Here is a 25,897-nt window from a genome sequence, read left to right on the forward strand (position 1 = left end):
GGTTCTAGAATTATATATTCATGTAGTCTTTAAATTCTCAAAGTCTCCAATTTATGTGACAGGAAAAACTTTTAATCTCCTTAACAGCCTTAATATTAAATATGATGTTTAAAGATTTCTGGATAATTTATTATAAAAAATTCTACTCACAATTTTAAGAAAATTAAGGACATTCAATTTTTCTAGATATCTTGTGGTAACTCCTCCAGATCCATCCATCCCCCTAACCAGCCTGCTCATGCTTGTATCTTTTGTATTTTGGTCCATGAAGCTTATTCATAATAGACTGCATCAAAGATATTTTTGGTACTCTGGCTTCCTGCTAGTGCAACCAACGGGTTCAGTGATAAGAGACCAAGGGAGATAATGGAGAAGAATGAGGGTGTGGTATCTATACCCCTACTTGGTCACTGCATCCCCCTCCCCAGAATGACAGCCACTGGCACTATGCAGCCAATAATCTATCAAATGTCTTTTCATTTTCCTATCAAAAAGGATAACCAGAAATAAGTTGCAGTTCACAAGTTCGAACCCCGCATTGGGCTCTGTGCTGACAGCCGGAAGCCTGTAGCCTGCTTCAGATTCTGTTTCCCTTGCTCTCTGCCCCTCTCCTGCTCTCTCTCTCTTTCTCTCTCTCTCTCTCTCTCTCAAAAATGAATAAACATTACAAAAATTTTAAAAAAAATAAAGGAGAGTACATATACTATATTTATTATACTCAAGCAGCGTCTGAAAGCACAAATGAACTAATGACTCAGATTCCCCTGGTATTCTCATTGTACCTGTTTCTTTAGATTCTCTGTCTTTCCCTTAACCTACGTTCTTGGCTCCATGGGTACTTCCCTATGATTGGAGAAAGGATGGAGTAGGAAGATAATTGTGTCCCATATAAATGCTCACAAGAATGCTTCTACTGTGGAAGAAGATCTCAGTAATAACACAATGTTAAATCTTCTAATTTTGTTTTGCATTGTTTTGTCATGTGAATTAGTCAGATATTACCATAATAATTCTCTGTAACAAATGCTTTGGAACTCAGTGACTTACTGCCACTTTTTAAATATGGCTTATAGCCGCTTTTTAAATATGGCTTATAGCCACTTTTTTTTTTTTTTAATTTTTTTTTTCAACGTTTATTTATTTTTGGGACAGAGAGAGACAGAGCATGAACGGGGGAGGGGCAGAGAGAGAGGGAGACACAGAATCGGAAACAGGCTCCAGGCTCTGAGCCATCAGCCCAGAGCCCGACGCGGGGCTCGAACTCACGGACCGCGAGATCGTGACCTGGCTGAAGTCGGACGCTCAACCGACTGCGCCACCCAGGCGCCCCTATAGCCACTTTTTTAATAGCTCATATTACTGACCTGTAAGTTTTAGTTGATTCTTTTGTGTTTTGATATATAATTGTATCAACAGAAAATCGTACTTATTTTTTTCCTTTTTCTTTCTGATATTTATAACTCCTATCTCATCGTTTTACTTCTAGATGATTTTAAAGGCCTCTACTCTTGCAGTTTTTCTCATTTTGTAATTACATAGAGTGGTTGTATGTAACCCTGTATATACATTGGTTGTTATAAGCAGGATTTGTACAAACAATTATTATCTTATAATACATATATTTTAATCCCTTTGATGATAAATGATGAAAGCAATATATTTTATAAGGCAATACTAAAATAATTTATATTAAATTTAGGAAGCTTCACAGATAAGTAATTTTGGAATCTAAAGTATTTCATATTTCTCTTTTACAAATAAAGATTGCCTTCTGGAGCTTTTGTTTTAAAATCGGATTTTCTTTTGTTATTGTATGTCTAGAACATGAGGCCTATTTGAGAGATATTGTAGAATTACAATGGCATCTTGAAGATAGAGCTTATCAGCTAAAACATTTTGAGGAACAAAAGGTGAAATTGGAGGAAGCTAATGCAAAGCTTCAAACAGACACAGACTACATGAATGCACGCGGTCCTCTAATTAACTCAAAGCAGAACCAAGAACTTGAAACTCTGAAAGAATTTTATATAAAAAAATTTGAGGTAAATTAATGGATATGTATCTTATAGATTTATAGATAGTTATAAAAAATGTTTCAGCTAAAAGAAATTAACATCTTTAAATGTTTCATTTTCATTGAAAATTGACCTGCTACTTATTTCCCAAAGGAATATTATACTACACACAATACAGTCATTTGATATTCATTTAAACTGTGTCTTCTTTCCTTTTATACTTAGGGGTATTAATAATATTTAGTCAACTTACTAATAAAATTTTGGAGATTTAAAACAACATGGTAATATTTGAAGTTGTAAATTGAACTGCAGCAGAAGGCAAATATATATCAGTCACTTTCATTGTTTATGATAATAAAGTATAAAATATTTTCAATGATTAGTTAATATTTAACACTCTTATTGTGGGATTGTGTTACAGAAAAATAAAGTATTTATACCTTCCATTAAATGAGCAAGTATAGAAAAATAAAGTATTTATACCTGCCATTAAATGAGCACATTTATACCTGCCATTACTTTTGATTATTTAGAGCTGCCAAATGTGTTCTGTATTTTCCTCAACCAGTCCATTTTCCTCCCTCGCTCTCTGAAGACAACCTTACCATGAAATTCTGTTTCTAGGTGAAAGTTGTATATTTTTATACATATATATGTATTTTAGCACAATACATGTTTTCTTTCTCATTCTTTAAATATTTTCAAACGTATAACTTTCTGCAAGTTGTTTTTTAATCTGATTTTTTTAAGATATCAAACTATTGTTGATACAGAGAAATCTAGTTTATTCCTTTTACTTGCTGTCTTGGATTTGACACCTAAAGCAAACCTAACAAAGGCAAAAACAAGCAAGTGGGGCTAAATCACCGTGAAAAGCTTTTGCATGGCAAGAGGAACCACCAGCGAAATGAAAAGACAGTCTGCTGAATGGGAGAAAATATTTGCAAATCACAAATCTGATAAGGGGTTAATATCTGAAATAAAGAACTTAGCAGAGACAACCTGAAAAAAAATTGGGCAGAAGATCTGAATAAATATTTTTCCAAAGAAGACATACAGATAGCCAACAAGTATATGAAAAGATTCTCAGCATCACTAATCATCAGGGAAATGCAAATCAAAACCACAGTAAGATATCATTTCATACTTGTCAGAATGGCTATTATCAGAAAGACACGAAATAATAAGTGTTGGTAAAGATGTGGAGAAAAGGGAACCCTTGTGTACTGTTGGTGGGAATGTAAATTTGTGCAACCACTGTGGAAAACAGTGTGGAAGTTTCTCAGAAAATTAAGAATGGAACTGTCATATAACTCAACCATTTCACTTCTGGATATTTGTTAGAAGAAAAAAACACTAACTTGAAAACATATGTGCACCCCCTGGTACATTGCTGCGTTATTTATAATAACCAAGATATTGAAACAATCTAAGTGTCTATCAGTGGATGGCTGGATAAAGAGGATGTATATACATACAGTGGATTTTTACTCAGCCAAAAAAGAATGAGATCTTGCCATTTGCAACAACAGGGATGGACCTTGAGGACATTATGTTGAGCGAAATAAGTCAGACAAAGACAAATATCATATGATCTCATTTATATGTGGAATCAAAAGAAACAAAATAAAATACAATTTCATAGTCATAGACAACAGATTGGTGGTTGCCACAGGCAACAGGGGTTAGAAGATGAATGAAAAAAGAGTCAATAGATAAACTTCTAGTTATAAAATACACAAATCAGAGGGATTTAATGTGTAGCAATGGTGACTATAGTTATAATATTGTACCGCATATTTATAAGTTGCTGAGAGTACATCTTAAAAGTTCTCATCACAAAAACATCTAGCTATGTGTGGTGATGGATGTTAACTGGACTTACTGTGATGATCATTTCACAATATAGAGAAACATTGAATAATTATATTTTATACTTGAAACGTATATGTTAATTGTATCTCATTTAAAAAATGAAAAACGTTTGTGCTTAAGGGGCACCATCAGTATCTGATAAAAGGTCAATATCCAAAATACGTCAAGACCTTTCATAACTCAATACCAGAAAAACAAGTAATACAATTGAAAGGTGGTCAAAAGACCTGAATAGACATTTTTCCAAAGAAGACATCCTGATGGTCGATAGATGCATGAAAAGATGCTTCACATCTCTAATCATCAGGGGAGTGAAAAAACCGCAATAAGTTATCACCTTATAGTTGTCAGAATGGCTAGAATAGAAAAGACAAAAAGGAGCAAGTGTTGACAAGGATATGGAGAAAAAGGAACCCTCATGCCCTGTTGGTAGGAATATAAATTGGGGCACCACTGTGGAAAACAATATGGAAGTTACTCAAAACATTAAAAATAGAAATACTGTATGATCCAGTAGCTCCACTACTGAGTATTTACCCCAAGAAAACAAAACCCTATAAAAAGATATATGCACCCCTGTGTTTATAGCAACATTACTTACATTAGCCAAGATATGGAAATAACCTCAGTGTCCATTGATAGATCAATGGATAAAGAAGATGTGGTACATGTATATGCAGTAGAATATTAGCCATAAAAATGATGAGATCTTGCCATTTGCACCAACATAGATGGACCTCTAGAGGATATTATGCTAAGTGAAATTAACCAGTCAGAGAAAGACAAATCCTGTATTATTTCACTTCTATGTGGAATCTGAGAAATACAACAAACAGAAAGCAGTAACAGACCTGTAAATACAGGGAACAAACTGATGGCTGCCAGAGGGGTGGGGGTAGAGGGATAGGCAAGTGGATGATGAAGAATGGGAGGTACAGGCTTCCATTTACAGAATAAATAAGTTGCTGAGATACGAGGTACAGCATAGGTTGTGTAGTCAATGATATTGTAAAAGCGTTGTATGGTGACAGCTACACTTGTGAGCATAGGATAACGTATAGACTTGTTGAATCACTATGTCATACACCTGAAAGTAATTTAACTTTGGGTGTCAACTATATATCAATTAAAAAAGCAAAAAAGATAAAGGGTACTATCAAAAAAGTAAAAAAACAAAAACAGAATGAGAGAGAAACAATTATAAATTATACATTCAGAAAGGACATAGTATCTAAAATATATAAAGAACTTTTTCAACATTTTTTTTTAATTTTTTTTCAACGTTTTTTATTTATTTTTGGGACAGAGAGAGACAGAGCATGAACAGGGGAGGGGCAGAGAGAAAGGGAGACACAGAGTCGGAAACAGGCTCCAGGCTCCGAGCCATCAGCCCAGAGCCTGACGCGGGGCTCGAACTCACGGACCGCGAGATCGTGACCTGGCTGAAGTCGGACCGCGAGATCGTGACCTGGCTGAAGTTGGACGCTTAACCGACTGCGCCACCCAAGCGCCCCTATAAAGAACTTTTTAAATGCAACATATCAGGGCATACAGCCCAATTAGAGTGGGCAAAGGACTTGAATAGATTATCTCCAAAAGGCATACATACAAATGGGCAGCAAATGTATGAAACGATAGAGGCTCAACATCATTAGTCACTACGGAGATACAAACAAAAACCCCAATGAGATACCACTCACAACAAAATAACAAGTTTTGGTGTCTGTGTGGAGAAATTGGAACTGTGGTACTTTGCTGGTGGGAAAATAAAAGGGTTGCAGATGCTGTGGAAAAGACTTTGGCATTTCTTCAAAAGGGTTAATGTAGAATTACTATATGCTCTAGCAGCAGTTCTACTCTTGAGGATTATATACCACAAAGAATTGAAAACTGATATTTAAAGAGCAAAGCCAAAAGTTTTTACATAAGTATTCATAGCAGCACTGTTTATATTAGCCAAAAGGTGGAAACAGTCCAGTGTTCATCGTCAGATTAACGACTAAACAAAATGTGATATATCTATACCATAGGAAGAAATAAAAGGAAATGAAATACTGATACATGTCACAACATAAATCAACTTTGAAGGATTATGCTAAATAAAGAAGCCAAATACAAAAGATCACATGCTTTATGATTTTATTGGTATGGAAAGTCCAGAATACGTAAGTCTGTAAGACGGAAAACAGATTGTGATTGCTAGGGGAGAGTATAATGTAGTGTTTTGTTTATAGTCATTTATCATATAAATTTGTTTTGTTTTATTCTGCTGTCTTGACTCAGTTTTTAAAAAAAAACTTTTTTTTTTTTTTACATTTATTTATTTTTGAGACACAGAGAGACAGAGCACAAGTGGGGGAAGGGCAGAGGGGCAGAGAGAGAGGGAGACACAGAATCTGAAGCAGGCTCCAGGCTCTGAGCTGTCAGCACAGAGCCCAATGTGGGGCTTGAACTCACGGACCTTGAGATCATGACCTGAGCTGAGGTCGGACACCCAACCGACTGAGCCACCCAGGCGCCCCTGTCTTGACTCAGTTTTGAGGTCCTGGCTAGAGGCCTGCTGAAATAACCAATTGCTTAAATGATGCAAGACCTCTAGCCAATGTCCTTGAGCCCTAGTGCATAGCTACTTGCAAATCAAGCTCACAGCCTCATTGTTGCCTTCAAATTCATCAAGCAGCTTGGCCCCATAACACCATAGAGCCACAAGAGTATTCTACACAATCGGCTGGAGTATCAATGGGGGAAGGATATGCCAGTGCCACATGGGCCCAAAGCAGAGCTTGCCCTTGAGATGAATTTGTCTCGTTCCCGACAGGGAGCCCACCACCCCAGCAATGCCTACAGGTTACCTCTTCTAAAGGTACTGACAGGTTGGACATGGGATATTTGATATTAGGAATTCTGTTATGTTTCCTGACCTCTTATTTGCTTAGCTCATCGTCCCTGCATACTCCTTGCTCTCTGCTAAGATACATATGCCCACACTCCTGTGCCTAAAGGGGAGTCTTGTAGAGGTTACTGCCATCTGTGCTATTCTAGAAATTAATGAACATTATTGCTTTTTCCAGGAGGCACTTGCTTCATTTCAGTCCACCACTTTACCCACTGGGGAAAGGATTGTTCACTCCCTAGTGCTTTCTCTTCCTCTCCCTCTAACTTTCCAGCAGTGACAAAAAAAAAGGGGGGGGGGAGAAAAGGAGAGAGAAGGGAGATTGTTTATATTTGATAATTAATAAAAACAATAACAATGGAATATTTTGGACCCTTTCATTAATAGTGGTTATTCCTGAGAGAATTACAGGTGATTTTATTTATTTTTCCATCTGTGTTTTCTGGTTTTTCTACAATGAAGTAATATTGTCTCAGTGATAAAAATAGCAAAAAGTAGCAATTCTCCTATAGGTGAAAAGATAATTCTTTTATTTTGCTTATGTTACCTGGGATATTGAAGTTATTTTCTTCAGTAACTTTTATACATTTCTAGCATTGATATCTTTCAGGCTAATGCAAACCTGAAACTTTACTTTGCTCAATAGACTACATATGGAAGGAAACTGATGTAAAGAACTTTAAAAAAAAATCAGAACAACTCTAAATTTAAGTCTTTTCTCTGATCTTACTCTTGCTTGATTCTTTTAATTACTAAGTATAAACAATAATATTTTTCATTTCTAGGTAATGGAATTATACAAACAAGTTCAGGAAGAACTTGCAGAAGCTATAGAAAACTATAAGAATGCCAAATTGAAGGCTAAACAAATGAAACAAGACATGGAAAAAGATATTCATAATGATGAAGCAAGCCTAGAAGCCTACAAGTAAGAATTTTTCACAAATGCTGCTTACAGCATTTTGAACAAAAATATTGATTAAAATTTAATTTATATTCCTGTATAAAATATCAGATAAAGAGAAAGGAAAGAATCTAAATCACCCATATTTATCTTATCACTATGTTTATATGTAAATTAAGACATGTTTTTTACATATGTAAATATACGTGTATGAATTCCTAAGCACTATTTTTCTGTCAATTTATTTTATTTTATATTAGGTTTTTTATTTATTTTTTTTTTTTAAATTTTTTTTTTCAACGTTTATTTATTTTTGGGACAGAGAGAGACAGAGCATGAACGGGGGAGGGGCAGAGAGAGAGGGAGACACAGAATCGGAAACAGGCTCCAGGCTCTGAGCCATCAGCCCAGAATCTGACGCGGGGCTCGAACTCACGGACCGCGAGATCGTGACCTGGCTGAAGTCGGACGCTTAACCGACTGCGCCACCCAGGCGCCCCTAGGTTTTTTATTTTAATTACACTATTAATATATAGTATTATATTATTTTTAGGCATACAGTATAGTGATTCAACAATTCTGTACATTACTTGGTGCTCATTATGATAAGTATGTTTTTTAATCCCCCATTTTACCTATCCTCCCCATACACACACACTATGTTAATCATTAGTTTGTTCTCTGTAGTTAAGAGTCTGTTTCCTGGTTTCTCTCTCTCTTTTTTTTTTTTTCCTTTACTCATTTGTTTCTTAAATTCCACATAAGAGTAAAATTATTGTATTTGTCTTTCTGACTTATTTTGCTTAGTATGATACTCTCTAGCTCCATCCATATTGTTGCTAATGGCAAGACTTCATTCCCTTTTATGACTGAATAATATTCCACTGTGTGTGTATATATATACTACATCTTTATCCATTCATCTATCAATGGATACTTGGGCTCCTTCCGTAATTTGTCTATGAATGATGTTGCAATAAACATAGGGGTGCATGTATCCCTTTAAATTAGTGCTTTTGTATTTTGGTAGTAAATACCCAGTATGCAATTACTGGACTGTAGAGTAGTTGTATTTTTAACTTTTTGAGGAACCTCCATACTATTGTCCATAGTGGCTATACCATTTTGCATTCCCACCAGCAGTGTAAGAGGGTTCCTTTTTCTCCACATCCTTGCCAACACCTGTTGTTTCTTGTGTTTTTTATTTTAGCCATTTTGATAGGTGTAAGGTGATATCTTATTTGTTGTTTTGATTTTCATTTCTCTGATGATGAATGATGTTGAGCATCTTTTCATGTGTCTGTTGGTCATCTTTATGTCTTCTTTGCAGAAATGTCTGTTCATGTCTTTTGTCCATTTTTAATTGGATTATTTGTTTTTTGGGTGTTGAGTTCTATCAGTTCATGTATTTTGCAATACTAACCCTTTTTATCATATGCCATTTGCAAATATCTTCTCCCATTCAGTAGATTGCCTTTTAGTTTTGTTGATTGTTTCCTTTACTGTGCGAAAGCTTTTTATTTTGATGTAATTCCAGTAGTTTATTTTTATTTTTATTTACCTTGCCTTGGGAGATCTATCTAGAAGAATGCTGGTATGGCCAATGTCAGAGAAATTACTGCCTATGCCATCTTCTAGGATTTTTATGGATTCAGGTCTCACACTTAGGTCTTTAAACCATTTGAGTTTCTTTTGTGTATGGTGTAAGGATGACTCAGTTTCATTCTTTTGCATGTAGCTGACCAGTTTTCCCAACACCATTTGTTAAAGAGACTTTTTGTATATTTATTCCTCCTTTGTTGAAAAGTAATGATCATATAATTGGCAGGTTGATTTCTGGGTTTTCTACTCTGTTCCATTGATTTATGTGTTTATTTTTGTACCAGTACCATACTGTTTTGATTACTACAGCTTTGTAATATAACTTGAAGTCTGGAACTGTGATACCTGTAGTGTTGCTTTTCCTTTTCAAGATTGCTTTGGCTTTTTTGGAGTCTTTTGTGACTCCATACAAGTTTTAGAATTTCTTGTTACAGTCCTGTGAAAACTGCTCTTAGTATTTTGATGGGAATTGCATTAAATGTATAGATTGTTTTGGGTGGTATAGACATTTTAACAATATTTGGTCTTCCAATTCATAAGTATGGTTTGTCCATTTCTTTGTTTCATCTTCAATTTCTTTTATCAGTGTTTTATACTTTTCAGAGTACAGGTCTTTCACCACTTTAGTTAAGTTTATTCTTAGTTATCTTATCATTGGTGCAGTTGTAAATGGGATTATTAATTTCTCTGCTGCTTCATTATTAGTATATAGAATTTCTGCCCATTGATGTTGTATGCTGTGACTTTACTGAATTCATTTATCAGAACTGGTGTTGTTTTGGTGAAATTTCAGCGTTTTCTGTATATTGTATCATGTCATCTGCAAATAGTGAGAGTTTTACTTCTTTCTTAAAATTTTGGATGTCTTTAATTTCTTTTTGTTTTCTGATTGCTCTGACCTTTTGTTGTCTGATTGCTGTACTGTGCTGAATAAAAGTGGTGAGAGTGGACATCCTTGTCTTGTTCCTGACCATAGGAGAAGAGCTCTCGGTTTTTCCCCATTGGGTATGATGTTCACTGTGCATTTTTCATATAAGGCCTAATTATGTTGAGGTATGTTCCCTCTAAATTTACTTTGTTGAGGATTTTTATCATGAATGAATGTTGTACTTTGTCAAATGCTTTTTCTTCATCTCTTGAAATTGTTTTTACCCTTTCTCTTATTGATGTGATGTATCACGTTGATTGATTTTGAATATTAAACACCTTGCATTCCAAGAATAAATCCCACTTGATGTGGTGAATTATTTTTTTTACTGTATTGTTGGATTTGCTTTGCTAGTATTTTGTTGAGAATTTTCGCATCTGTGTTTATTGGAGATACTGGCTTGTAATTCATTCTCTCTCTCTCTCTCTCTCTCTCTCTCTTTCTATTTTTGTGCTGTCTAATATTGGTATCAGGGTGATGCTGGCCTCATAGAATGGATTTGGAAGTTTTCCTTCATATTCTATTTTTTGGAATAGTTCAAGAAGATTAGGTATTAACTCTTCTTTTTATGTTTGGTAGAATTCACCTCTGAAGCAGTCTGGTCCTGGACTTTGTTTGTTGGGAGGTTTTTTAAATATATTTTTTTAATGTTTATTTATTTATGAGAGAGAGAGTGCACGTGTGTGAGTGGGAGAGGGGCAGAGGGAGTTTTTGGTTACTGATTCAGTTTCCTTGATGGTCATTGAGATGTTCAAATTTTTTTATTTCTTCCTGTTTGGGGTTTGGCAGGTAATATGTTTCTAGAAATGTATCCATTTCTTCTAGGATATATGTGATTTGTTGGCATATGATTTTTCATAATATTCTCTTAAAATTATTTGTATTTCTGTGGTGTTGGTTGTTACTTCTCCTCTTTAATTTATGATTTGTTTATTTGAGTCCTCTCTTCCTTTTTTCTTTGTTTTGATGAGCCTGGATGGAGATTTATCAATTTCATTGATCTTTTGAAAAGCCAACTCCTGGTTTCATTGATCTGTTCAACTGTTTTTGTTTGTTTGTTCATTTTTTTCCCTTTAGTTTCTGTATCATTTATTTTTGCTCTAGTCTTTCTTATTTCCTTCCTTCTCCTGGTTTTAAATATTGTTTGTGGCTCTTTTATAGATGCTTTATGTGTATAGTTAGATTGTCTATTTGATTTTTTCCTTGGTTCTTGAGTAGGCCTGCATTGCTGTGTATTTCCTGCTTGAAACCACTTTTGCTGCATCCCAAAGATTTTGGATCCTTTTGTTTTCATTTTCATTTGTTTCCATGTAATTTATTTCTGTTTTGATTTCTCAGTCAACGCATTCATTGTTTAGTAACATGTTATTTAACCTCTGTGTATTTGTGGTCTTTCCAGATTTTTTCCTGTGGTTGGCTTCTAGTTTCCTAGTGTTGTGGTCAGAAAAGATGTATGGTATGACTTTGATCTTTTTTAATTTGTTGAGACTTGGTTTGTTGCCTAAAAGTGATCTGTTTTGGAGAGTATTTGTGTGCACTTGAAAAGAATGTGTATTCTGCTTTTGAGGATGGAATGTTCTGAATATATCTGTTAAATCCATCTATTCCAGTGTGTCATTCAAAGGTACTGTTTCCTTGTTGATTTTCTGTTTGAATGATCTGTCTGCCACCGTAAGAGGAGTGTTAAAGTCCCCTACTATTACTGTATTAATATATATTAGTTCAATTATGTTTTCTATTAACTGCTTTATGTGTTTGGGTACTTCCATGTTGGGTGCATAAATATTTACAATTGTTGTATCTTCTTGTTAGATTGTCCCCTTTATTATTATATAGTGCCCTTCTTTGTCTCTTGTTACAGTCTTGGTTTTAAAATCTATTTTGTCTAATACAAGTATTGCTACCCCAGCTTTCTTTTGACATCCATTTGCATGATAAATATTTCTTTATCACCTCATTTTCAATCTGCATGTGTCTTTAGGTCTGAAATGAGACTCTTGTAAACAGCATATAGATGGGTCTTGGTTTTTAATCTATTCTGTTACCCTGTTGTTCTTTGGAGTGTTTCGTCCATTTACATTGAAAGTAATTATTGATAGATATGTACAAATTGCCATTTTGGTACTTGTTTTATGATTTCTATTGTAGATTTTCCCTGGTCCTTTTCTTGCTTCTTTCATACCTTGTTATCTTTCTTTAATGATATTCCTTTCTCTTTATTCTTCGCATATCTATTGGATTCCTTTCTCTTTATTCTTTGTGTATCTATTACTGGTTTTTGATTTGTGGTTACCATGAGGTTTGTATATAACATCTTATGCGTATTGCAGTGTATATCAAATTTATGGTTGCTTAAGTTTGAACTCATTCTTAACTCCTCTCCCATCCATGTTTTAGTTGTGTGTATAGTGTCATATTTTATATTTTTATTTTGTGAATCCCTGGACTGTTTTTTATGGAAACACTTGTTTTTACTGATTTTGTGATTACTATTTTACATACTCTTACTTATGGTCTTTCCTTTCCACTCAGAGAGTCCTCTTTAGTATTTCTTGTAAGGCTGGTTTAGTGGTCATGACTCCTTTAGTTTTTGTTTGTCTGAGAAACTCTTTGTCTCTACTGCTATTTGGAATGATAGCCTTTCTGGATAGAGTATTCTTGGCTGCAGATGTTTCCCTTAATATATCATGCCACTCCCTTCTGACCTGCACAGTTTATGCTGAGAAGTTCACTAATAGCTCTATGGGGTTTCACTTGTATATAACTGTCTACTTTTCTCTTGCTGATTTTAAAATTCTGTCTTTATCACTATTTTTTTTTTTTTTTTTGCCTTTTTAATTACTCTGTGTCTTGGTGTGGATCTCCTTGGGTTGATATTTTAGGGGGGCATCTCTGTGCCTTCTGGATCTAGGTATCTGTTTCCTTCCCCAGACCAGAGAAGTTTTCAGCTTTTATTTCTTCAAATAAATCTTCTTCCCCCTTTTCTCTCTTTCTTCTTCTGGGATCTCCTTAATGCAAATGTTATTATATTTGATGGAGTCATTGAGTTCTCTAAGACTATTCTCAATTCGTATAATTCTTTTTTCTGTCACTTTCTGAGCTTGATTCCTTTCCATTACTCTGTCTTCTGGGTCATTAATTTGTTCCTATGCTTCCTCTAGCCTGCTATTTATTCTATCAAGTATACTTTTAATTTGTTATTGTGTTCTTCATCTTTGATTGGTTCTTTTTTATCTCTTCATTAAGGGTCTCACTGATATTCTCCACTCTTTTCTCAAGTCCAGTGGGTATCTTTATGATCATTACTTTAAATTCTCTATTAGCCATATTACTTATATAGTTTCACTTAGGTTTCTTGCTGTGGTTTTGTCTTGTTCTTTCATTTGGGACATATTCCTCTGTCTCTACATTTTGTCTAACTCTCTGTGCTTGTTTCTGTATTAGGAAAGTAAGTGATGTCTCCTGCTCTTGAAGGTAATGGCCTTATAAAGAAGAAGTCCTGAAGTGCAGTTCCCAGAACCTGGCACTTCAGGGAGCGTCTCCTATGTGTGTATCCTGTGGCGGTTTTTGTATTCTGACCACTTTTTCCTTCATTCCAGGCATTTTCACAGGGTTTCTTTGCTTGTCATGGGCACTGTTTAGTTGGGTCTAGGCAGAGCGCATTTTAACAAAATGTGTGCTGGTCTGCTTGCAAAATGAGGCCTGCCAACCTTGCTGCCAGAACCTAGGCCCTGCAAAATGCTTTGGTAAGTGACCTGGTTTCCGTGGGGTTTGCACCTGTCTTCTGGGGGAAGAGCCCCACAGTGTAGGGACATGGCAGGTATGACTAGAAAGAACAGATCCACTAAAGATAGGGGGGGTCAGGGCTTGGTATAGACAAGTTAGGGAGGGAATGTTGTTGCTGGGCTGTATCCTATAGGTGGCCATGTGTTTATGCTGCGAGGCAGGGGAGGGAAATGGCTCCTTTGTTTCTGGAGATGTTTTCCTGTAATCCCTGCCTCTGTGGTACATGCTGTGATAGGAGTAATAATTCTCCCTCCTGTATGTACCAGACATTTTTCAAGCTGCTATTTCCATGCTGTATCTCAGGTAGTTGTCTTGCTGTTCTTTAAGGGCAGGGACTCAGATTCCTATCACCCTCCAAGCTCTCCCATAGCAGAGCCTGTTGATTTTTAAAATTTCAGACTTTAAATCCCAGCAGTTGTAAGAACTCACAAGATTCAGCCTCTTGCTTTTTTGTTTTTGTTTTTGTTGTTGTTGTTGTTTTTGTTTATTTATTTATTTTGAGAGAGAGAGAGAAAGGGAGAGAGAGAGAGCACTGAAGGGGCAGAGAGAGAGGGAGAGAGAGAGAATCCCAAGCAGGCTCCACACTATTAGTGGAGCCTGATGCGGAGCTTGAACTCACGAAATGTGAGAACATGACCTGAGCCGAAACCAAGAGTCGGTCTCTTAGCTGACTGAGCCACCCAGGCGCCCCTGGCTCCTCTTGCTTTTAAAGCCAAATTTATGGGGATTTGTGTTCCCCTTGGGGGCTCCCCAGTGTGATAGTCTGTTTCTTGCCCTTTTCCACACCATTGGCTCCCTCGCCGTTGTGGATGGCCATGGTCTGTTTTGCTCTAAATATGCATCACTTCCCTTCCTACCTTCTTGGATGTGACCTTTTCTCTACTTTTTGTTGTGGAGTTTATTCTGCCAGTTTTCAGGTCTTTTCTGGGTTATTTACACTGATAGGAATGTTATCTAGTTGTATCCATGGGAGGAGGCAAGCTTGGTGTTCTCCTACTCTGTCATTTTCCCAGCCTTTCTCTGTGTCATTTTAAAGCTCTTCATACATATTATCAAATTGTCTATACATATGGTATAACAAATTTATATAACTGGTACCTCTGTGCATAAATGACTATTTAAAACAAAATCTCCAGGGGTGCCTGTGTGGCTCAGTCACTTGAGCATCCTACCTCGGCTTAGGTCATGATCTCATGGTTTGTGAGATCAAGCTCCATGTCAGGCTCTGTGCTGACAGCTAGAACCTGGAGCCTGCTTCGGATTCTGTGTCTCTCTCTCTCTCCCCGCTCCCCCATGTACCCTCTGTCTATCTCTCTCTCAAAATTAAACATTGAAAAAAATTTTTTTAAAAAAAATCTCTAGCATGGGATAGTATTAAAAACAACTTATGTAGCCTTGCATTAATTATAAATAACATCCAAGTATTTCAACTTGCACTTATTTGATTTCTAATAAAATGGAATATTTTGAATTATATGTTGACTATATTTTGCATTTTAGTAATTGGAATGTTTTTTTTTATGTTTCTGGTATATTTGTGTTGTATGATATTCTTCTAATTCCTCTTGTTGGCTGTAAATTCTTTATGGTTTAGTGTGACATAATACAATTTTTATTTGTTCAGAGTGGTTAATGATTTAGAAAGGCAAATCCATATTCATTATGGAGATGGAATCAATTAAATATAATCAAAATGAAAAAAAAATTTTAAACAGTTATATTGTCATAGACTCTGGGTCTGGAGTTTTGTCTTGTCCAGCAAAAGAGCAGAACGGAGGATTAAAATGCGAGAGAGGCTAATGTCCCAGAGGAGACAGGAGGACTGAGTAAGGGTCCTTGCTCTGCTTTTATTAGGATCAGAAGGCTTACTAGCCTGATTGAAGTGTCTCTTGATAGAGACAATGAAACTGTGAACGATAACTCACTCACGGGCATGCGGGAAAAGGGGTTTTGAAGACTGGAGGTGTTAGGGGGTTGAGTCAATACAAAACAGAATTCTGGCACTGAGCTGAAAGTTGTTTACAGCAGACATGAGGCCCCACCTCTGTTTACCTAAACTTGTCTAAGGATAAGGAAGACTAAGCACATTACCTGAGGGTCAACAAGGCACCTTTCTCTTGCTAATTAGTTCCTCTCTAGGCAACTTTACTGTGCTATGGTCTCAAGTCCTGTTTTCCTGTTTACCTGGTTTGGTCCTTCCTTCCTGTGTAAGCAGTTTTCTGCTCTTGTACTAAGTTGGGGGGCATTTCCACCCTGAATACCTAATCTTGTTTACCTCATCTTGGATGTTTCATCCTGAGATTTCCTATTCCTATACCTTGTCCCGTACTGGAGGCCTTTGCCCCATTTACCTAGTCTTATTTACCTAACTTGTATGTTTTCATCCCATGGCTTTCTAACTCTTTATGCCTTGTTAACCCATCAGTGCAAATTCAGGTAATTCCTAAGCTTATTCCCCACATTATATGATCTAGATAACATCCATTTATTAAGATGTTTATATTTCTTCACATTCAATGTCTATTTCAACATGTGCTTAAATATTGTCTATTTTTACTAAACAAATAACTTTTGTGGTTCATCTGGTTTGTTATATCTTTGTTTTCATTCAGTCACATTTCTGGTTTTCATGTTGATTTCTTCTGAAATCCATAGGTTATTAAAAACATATATATTAAAATTTTTCATGATGTATTTCTAATTTGTAAGTATTTTTTATTATCGCTTTTCAGCAGAATTGTGTTTTAGCCAGGTAAAATAGTTTCAACCTATTGAAAATTATTGAGTCTTCATTTCTGGCTCAGTGACTTGGGTTGTTATTTACTTATTTATTTATTTATTTGATAGATATTCCTTATGTGCTTTACTTATTGAATGTACTGTCCATTACTGTTTCATTAGGTTAAGTTTACTACTTTTTCTTTTATTGAGAAAAGTGTGGTAAAATCACCTACTATGATGGTGTATCTCCACACATTTCTATGTTTTTTAATACCATCAGTTTTTTTCTTTGTATAGCTTGAGGCTCTCTCAGGTTTCGTACAAGTTCAAAGCTATTATATCTTTCTGGGAGATGATGAACCTTATTCATCATTGTGAATTGATTCTTGGAATACTTTTTGCCTTAAACTCAAGTAAGATGTCAGCATAGCCTGATCAGTTTTGTTTTTTGATATTTATCTAGAAGATATTTGCATTTTTAAATTTCAATATTTTTGAGTCCTTATACTTTATACACATCTCTTGTAAACATTATCTAGATAGATGTTCTTGTCAGTTGCAAACATTTTTAATGATGGACCATTAAATGTATTCACAAATCACTAATACAGTTGGATTTAAAACACTGTGTATTTGCCCCATATGTTTTTTTCTTATTCTTTTTTTGCTTTCTTTCACATTAGTTTTTTTTTTTTTTCCTTTTTTAGTTTGGCAATTACAATTTTGTTCCTGTGTTTTTTGTTTTTTTGTTTTTTGTTTTTTTTTGTAGGAAATCCTATTAATTACCACATGCACACTTAGTTTATCAGACTCCAAAGACATTGTTAACATGCTAGATAAGAAAAGGAGTTAGGGAAATTTTTACTGTGGTTAATCACATTGCCACTGAATTAAATATTTGTAACTGTTACTATGGGATATTTCATTTTTATAATCCATGAGAATATTTTTATTGTTTTAAACAATCAAGGTTTTTGGATTTACCCTCATAATAACTTATTTCTTTGTTCTTTTTTCCTTCATAGACTTTTTCATCATAGACTCTATCAGGAAGTACTTTACAGTTGGAGTAGATCCTTGGTTATACTCTTAAGTGAGATTCTGCTGATTCCAAATTTTCTGAGATTTTGTTTGAAGGGTATTTTCTATTTTCATAGATTTCTTGATTATTTATTGACTCTTAATGTATTAAATATATCATTCTATAAACTAATTTTAATTTTTGCTGTTAAAAAGCATATTGGCCTTTTGACTGAATGCTTTGAAACCATTCCATATTTTTTCCATTGCCTGTTTTTAAGATCATCTCTTGATTTTCAAAGTTTGTCAGTTTGATTTCATTAAGATACATTCGGTGTGGATCAATGTTTATTCTGTTGGGATTTGTTAGTCTTCTAGTCTTACTGAACATATGTATTATAATTATCATTTTCTCTGGGCATTTTCAGTCATGATCTCTTCAAACAATGCTTTGGTCTCATTTTCTATTTCTTTTAGGACTCAAACGTATGTTAGTTTTTCTTACTGTGTCTTCCATGCCTCTTGATCATTTTTTCACATTTTCTACATTTTCAAACCTTCTAAAGAGTTTCTTCTAGCATCTTATCCATATATTTCTCTTATATTCTGGTTCTAATGTGAAAGCCATAAGTATCACCTCACCAGCCTCCCAACTATGAAAAATGTAAATTGCCAAAGAGCTCTATGGTTGATTAGCAGCTTCCGACATGACTTTCAGTGACATCTTCCGTTTGATATTTTCTTCTAAAATCACCTCCTCTTGCATGTGGGGTAGATCCATTGAGTGCCTTCTAATAAAAGAGTAAAGCAAAAGTCATGGAATATCACTTATGATTAGGTTGTAAAAACTGTGACTTTTGTCCTGCTAGGACTATTTCGTCCTTAATTGTTTATTTGCTCTGATGAATTTAGCTGCCATGTTTTGAGATGCTCTATAGAGAAGCCTACATAGCAAGGAAACAGTCTAGGCCTCAGTCCAATGACCCTTGAGAGTCAACCTGCTAACAACCAGGAGTGTGATAACAAGGAGTCTTTTACTTATTTTGTTCTACTTGATCTATCATTTTCTGACAGAAATTTTTTAAAATCTTATGCTGGTCAGTTTATTTTTATAATGCTGTCAGTGCTTTCTTTATGTATTTAGGCTGTATTAAGTGCATATGAGTTTTTAGCTTTTCTATCTTCATAGTGGATCTGCATATATATGTATTTCTGCATATATGTATGCTTTATTTAATTTAATATTTCACTTTTTAAAATATATTTTTACTTGATACTGATATTCTGAAAGATTCCTCCTTAGAATTTCATTGGCAGATCTCATTTTATTTAGTTATTTAGAATATTTCTGTCATGTTTTAGTTTGGGTTGATTCTTCCTGGTCACCTATAACTGATTTCTGTGCTTTTTTGTAAATCTGATCGTTATTTTCTTAATACATGTTGCAAACCCCTTTATTTATTTGTTGGTTTGTTTACTTTTGTGAGGTTTGGCTAGCTTTCTGCTGATGTAGAAAAGTCTTAGCTGAGATACCTGGGGAACAGATAAAACAGTAAACTGGGTCTTTAATGATGTGTGGTCTTTTCACTTTTACATCTTCTCATCATTTTTTTCTCTCTTTTTTTTTTTCTAACCTTCCCATAGCTTTGCTACCCAGCTTCTGAATCAAAAGTTCTTAGGTCTATCATCTGAAATCAAATCGAAAGATGATTATTTTAAATAATTTAGAAATTGCTTTTCTCTCAGGTTTTTACATTGGAAACATAAATACACCTGGTGAATTTTTCTCACCACTTTTCTCACTTCTTGATCCTAAGTGTCACTTTTCAGAAGTTGCTTTGGGATGGGAGTCATTTTAGGAATAGGTAAATTCCATTGATTTACATTGTTAAGTCAGAAACTAGTTTACATACAATTTTAAACATGATTTTCCTTTTATTGTAGATAAAATCATCTGTGTTTTTTCTCCTAGGAGAGAGATAGATAAACTGAATTCTCTACATAGTCACTACGATACAGCAATAGAAAATGTTAATGTTAGTATCGAGGAGAATGAAGAGGTAGTGACTGAAGTATTGAGGGAAACAAAGACATCAAGAAATGAATTATCTGCTTTATCAAAAATGGTGAGTTTTCATTTTTGAAAATAAAAAATATACTGATTTTAGTTTTGAGCTATAGTTGTTGAAACTTATGGTGAGTAATTAAATAGCAGTTAGCCATTTTTTTGTTTATATTCATTTTCTTTTCTTTGTTTTAATTTTAATGTTTATTTTTGAGAGAAAGAGACACAGAGTACAAGTGGGGAAGGGGCAGAGAGAGAGAGAAAGAGGGAGACACAGAATCTGAAGCAGGCTCCAGGCTGTGAGCCGTCAGCACAGAGCCTGACGCAGGGCTTAACTCATGAACTGTCAGATCATGACCTGAGCCAAGTCGGACGCTTAACCAACCGACTGAGCCACCCAGGCACCCCTATATTTGTTTTCTATTAGTACATAAAAAATTACCAGAATTTTAGCAGCTTGAAACAACACCCATTTATTATCTTAGAGTTTCTCTGGATCAAGTCTCAGCTGGTTCCTGTGCTCTAGGTCTTTTAACAGTGGAATGGAGGTTATCAGCAGCCCTATGTTTCTTTTTGGAGACCCTAGAATGAATCTGCTGTCAGGGTCTTTTCAGTTTTGGCAAGACTCTGTTTGTGCTTTTAGAACTGAGGTCATTGTTTCTTTGGTGGCTGTCAGACTGGGATTATTCTCAGCATTTATTTATTTATTTATTTATTTATTTATTTATGTGTATTTATTTAGTTAGTTAACATACAGTGCAGCATTGATTTCAGGTGATTTATCACTTACTTACAGCACCCAGTGCTCATCACGAATCAGGCTGCCTGCATCCCAGGCTGGTGCTTCCCTTCATCTTTTTTTTAATGTTTATTTATTTATTTTGAAAGAGAGAGAGGCGCATGCACATGCCAGAGTGGGGGAGGGGCAGACAGGAAGAGAGAGAATCCCAAGCAGCTTCCGCAATGTCAGCACAGAGCCTAACACAGGGCTTGATCTCACGAATTGTGGGATTATGACCTGAGCTGAAATCAAGAATTATACTCTCAACCGACTGAGCCACACAGGCATCCTGTTCCCTTCATCTTTAAATCAGGAATGGGGGATTGAGTCCTCTCAGACATAGTGTTACTCTGACTCTCCCTTATGACTCATTTGCCTGCCTTCCTGTTCTTCTACATCTCATTCACTATAGTAAAAGAAAATAGTAGTAAAGGGAAATGATGAAATGTAAAACATATAATAGTATAGTACAAGGCAATAATATACACATTCTGTACCAGTTGGCATTCCTACTTAGTGTTAAAACTACATGTTTTTTTTAATTGCCTCTTTCTATTATAATATATTTCTATTATATTATACTGTATTTCTTTCTATATACTCTTTAATTGTGTCTCATTAAACTTTTTAAATTAATCCATAATTAAGAGTGAGACTAGACATGTTTTAATGGCTTTTTGGAGATCATTTGTATTTCCTTTTTTGTGTTAAAAGGTGCTTATGATTTTTCCTCATCTGTTGAGTGATTATATTTTGACTGATTTATAAGAATTTGTTGTATATTATTGATACTACATATTTTAAAGTTATATATATTAAAAATATTTTTATCCAGTCTTTCCTTTCTTTATGGTATCTTCTGATGAATAGAAACTTCAATTTTAATGTAGTGAAAGTTATAAATATTTTCCTATGACCTTTGTGCTTTTCTGAATTTAAGAATTTTTTCTAATTTGAAATAAAAAATATTCTCTGGTATTTTATTCTAAGTGTTTTGAAATTTTGCTTTTCACATTTATGTGATGCTTTCAGATTAAATTATGTTTAAAATCTTCAAAACTGATATTATTTCTCCTGTCTCTCATTTATAAGTTTGGAAGTAATAAACTATCTAGAATTTTAGGAATGCACGTTTCACTTGCCACATCTGAAGCATAATCAATATGAAATTCATATATGGGTATGGTATGAAACTGAGTTTCCAATTACATTTTCTTTCTTAAATAGAAGTCAGGTTGTTGCAATATAATTTATTATATTTGTGTGTTAATATTCAGAAAGTGCCATCTCTGTCATATGAGAGGCTTCCATATTTGTGTGGATCTGTTTTTCCATTCTCTTTTTAATTTGTTTGGTACTTGACCATCTTTACCTCAATGCCTCATGTCTACATACTAAACTTCTATAATGGGTTTTGATTATTATGGTGAATCAGTCTTAGGTTTATGAGTTTTAGGCTGTTTTGACCTTTGCACCATAATATAAATTTCAGTGTTATCTTACTCATTTTCTTCAGAAGTTTTATTGGAATTATGATTGGAATCATATTCATTTATAGATTATATAATGGAAAAATGAAATTTTTATGATGGGGATACCTAAACATAAACATGATCTATCTGCCCATTTATTTGGGTAGTTTTTCTAAATTGAAACTTAACCAGTTTCCTTGGAACTTTGTAGAAGGCAAACTCTGAAAATCAGCCTGAGATTAGTCTTGGACAAATTAACCCTTATATCACCACTGAATTTTAAAGTTATTTTTTAAAAATTCAGTTTTAGGGGCATCTGGGTGGCTCAGTCAGTTAAGCGTCTGACACTGGCTCAGATTATGATCTCACGGTTTGTGAGTTCAATCCCTTCATTAGGGCTCTGTGTTGACAGCTCAGAGCCTGGAGCCTGCTTCAGATTCTGTCTCCATCTCTCTGTCATTCCCCCTACCCCATACTCTTGCTCTCTCTCAAATATAAATAAACATTAAAAAAAATAAATATTTAATGTAATTCTGATTTGTTTCTAAATTCTATAGTCTGTATGTTAGGTAGTACTTAAAATTTGTGGAGGCTTAATTTTTGTCCTACTACATGAGTAATTTGCATAAGTATTTTTTTGGGGGGAAAACCTTGTCTCTGATTGTGGGATACAGTTCTAAATAGGTTCATTTTGTAAACTGTGATAATTATGTTATTCAAATCTTTTATATTTCTGATTTTCAAAAAAATTTTTTTTAAATTTTTTTTAATGTTTATTTATTTTTGAGACAGAGAGACACAGAGCATGAACAGGGGAGGGGCAGAGAGAGAGGGAGACACAGAATCTGAAACGGGCTCCAGGCTCTGAGCTGTCAGCACAGAGCCCAACGCGGGGCTCGAACTCACGCACCATGAGATCATGACCTGAGCTGAAGTCGGACGCTTAACTGACTGAGCCACTCAGGTGCCCCCAAAATTTTTTTATGTTTATTTATTATTGAGAGACAGAGACAGAGTGTGAGTGGGGAAGGGGCAGAGAGAGGAGACACAGAATCTGAAACAGGCTCCAAGCTTTGAGTGGTCAGCACAGAGCCCGACGCGGGGCTCAAACCCACAGACTGTGAGATCATGACCTGAGCCGAAGTCAGATGCTTAACTGACTGAGCTACCCAGGTGCCCCATTTCTGATTTATTTTCTGACTGAAAATATTTATTTACTGAAAGCTATATTAAAATATTTCAGTATAGTAATAGATTTCTTATTTTTCTGTTTTTCTGTCATTTTTATTTTCTATAATTTGTAGCCAGGTGGTTAGATGACACTAAATCTAGAATGTTTAGAATTGAGTTTTGCTTTTGATATATTTTATGTTTACATTTTAACCTATAAATTGTTAGAATTTTTTTTTTCAACGTTTATTTATTTTTGGGACGGAGAGAGACAGAGCATGAACGGGGGAGGGGCAGAGAGAGAGGGAGACACAGAATCGGAAACAGGCTCCAGGCTCGGAGCCATCAGCCCAGAGCCCGACGCGGGGCTCGAACTCCCGGACCGCGAGATCGTGACCTGGCTGAAGTCGGACGCTTAACCGACTGCGCCACCCAGGCGCCCCAAATTGTTAGAATTTTTGAAACACATACTTCACTTACTGATTATGATGCGTAATGAACATCTTTAATTAACTTCTTCCTGAGCAGTTTGAGGACCTTATGACATTTCTTGATTTATAGTTTATTTTCAAGCATGTTATGGCTGTCTTACTTAATAATCCCTGTATTAAGATAGTTTTATTAATTTGCACAATAAATGTTTTATTTTATTTTTTTCCCAGGGTAACATTTCACACACAGCTCTCATTTATCAGACATTCCTAATTGCATTATTTTTTCTTGTTACTAAAGTGTATGTTTTACTAGCTTTTTTAGTGAGCTAGATTTGATATTTTCAAAATTTTGTTTCCCTGAAGATGTCTTTATTTTGTTCTCATTCATGCAGTGTAGGGGATGTGCGCCTGAATTAGTATGGGCACAATTTACACCACTACATAGGCAATGTAGAAGAATCCAGAAATAGGCAAAAACACTGGGCCGAAGTGCCAGAAGGGATAACATGGGATCAGTGAATTGGAAGAAACTGATCCTAGACAGATGGTAAAACAAGTATGTCTTCAGTTTGCCCTTGTTTGTCTCTGGAGCTTCTCTCTAGCTACCCTTTCCCTCTAACTCTGTTCTCTAGCTCCCTGGAAAAACTCAGGAGGACAGATATGCCAGGTGCTTTCTTTCTTCTATCTTCTCATAAATACAGTTCCTTCTGATTATAAAGTCAGCATTCAACTCGCTCAGTCTCTCAGTCCTACCATTGCCTGGCTGAGTCCTCTCGTTTTATACTTCAGCTTGGGAGGGGGAAAATCCTTGGCCAAACGGTCTCTTCACTTTCTTCTATCTGCTTTGAATTCTAATTGCACTCACTCTATATTTACCTCCATACCAGTACTTACAACACTATTGAAGTCGGTGATTACCTGTCTACTTCTTTGTAGACTGTAAGGTTTTTAAGGATAGGAGATGCGTTGTGATTTCTGTTTTCTCTGTGTAACATGTACAGTGTCTCTCCAATATTAGGTACTCAAAAAATGCTATATATTAGGCATTCAAGAAAAGGCATTTCATGGTTTTTCAATGAGTAAGTTAACCAGTGAATAAATGAAAGAGAAGAAAGAGGGAAGGAAAGAGGGAAAGGAGGGAGGATCAGAGGAGGGAAGAAGGGAAGGAAGGAATGAAGGAAGAATAAATGGGGAGAAAGAAACAAACACTTCACCTTGTGAGCCTAGAAAGAACTTCTTGAGGTATGGAGTTTATAGTGTATACATTCAAATAATCCACAGAGCCTTAAAATAATGCATGTAAGCATGTAACTTTCTTACATATAATTTCTTTCCAGGGACTACTATAAGCATCAGAGAAGTATAGCACAACCAATAAAAAATTTTAAAACATTAAATAGTATTGTCAAGTAGCTATGACCTCAGTTTTCTAATCATGCTGAAATTTGTCATCTTTAAGAATATCACTGTTCATAAAATATTTTCAAAATGGAAAATTTATTCACTAAGCCTACAAACAATCAGTTTTTTTACTTCTTTGATCATCTTTAAAATGGCAAGTGTGGCCCTTCATAACTAAATGTTATTCTTGATAAGATATTATGAACATATTTTATAAAGTTAGTAATATATTTCAATTATAGAAATCATTTGGGGATTATCATACTTTCTGGGGAAGATGAGAACATGATGAAGTTTAGATATATTAATTTTTTTCCTACATTTTGCTCATTATAAAAACCTTTAAGCTAGGTTTTCAATGAGCGCATGTTAAACACTCAATTAAAAGCAATGATGTGCATCACTTCCATGCATTATTTTTTGGTATGCAATTGAAACTTCTAGTTCAAGAGAAAAGTAAAAGATTTGTGCTGCCTAATTGCACATACAACCTAACTGATTTTTTAAAATTTCAAGGCATATCATGCTTCCAATTTAGTCTCTACCTCATTATCATACACTTTTCTCTAATTTGTGTTGTCACTGTATCTATGAAAACACATTTTCCCTTCTCATTTCTACGAAAAAGGGCTTTTGTAAGCCAGAAAACATCTTGAAATTGGTTAAGTACTTTGAAAAAAATTGTCAAGATTGAATTCTTTTTAGATGTAAAAGTACAGATTGTCTGTAAATTCTTTTCTCATGTTTTCTTTGAAGTCTATTTCTCCTATAATTCAGATTTTTTGGAACACAATTTCATTATCTGCAACTCTTAGTGTTTTGTGTTA

At 35.0% G+C, this 25,897-nt stretch overlaps 1 protein-coding gene across 1 annotated transcript in view; it reads left to right on the plus strand.

Moving 5' to 3' along the window:
- Nucleotides 1-25,897, plus strand: part of CCDC178 (coiled-coil domain containing 178) — a 368,290-nt gene that overhangs the window by 60,525 nt on the left and 281,868 nt on the right. The window contains exons 7-9 of the mRNA XM_030335810.1: nucleotides 1,822-2,042; nucleotides 7,572-7,714; nucleotides 19,720-19,873. Of these exons, the coding sequence (XP_030191670.1) occupies nucleotides 1,822-2,042; nucleotides 7,572-7,714; nucleotides 19,720-19,873 (518 nt within the window). The remainder of the gene's footprint in view (nucleotides 1-1,821; nucleotides 2,043-7,571; nucleotides 7,715-19,719; nucleotides 19,874-25,897) is intronic.

Source organism: Lynx canadensis, chromosome D3 (assembly GCF_007474595.2).
Source record: "Lynx canadensis isolate LIC74 chromosome D3, mLynCan4.pri.v2, whole genome shotgun sequence".
NCBI classification, from domain to species: Eukaryota; Metazoa; Chordata; class Mammalia; order Carnivora; family Felidae; genus Lynx; species Lynx canadensis.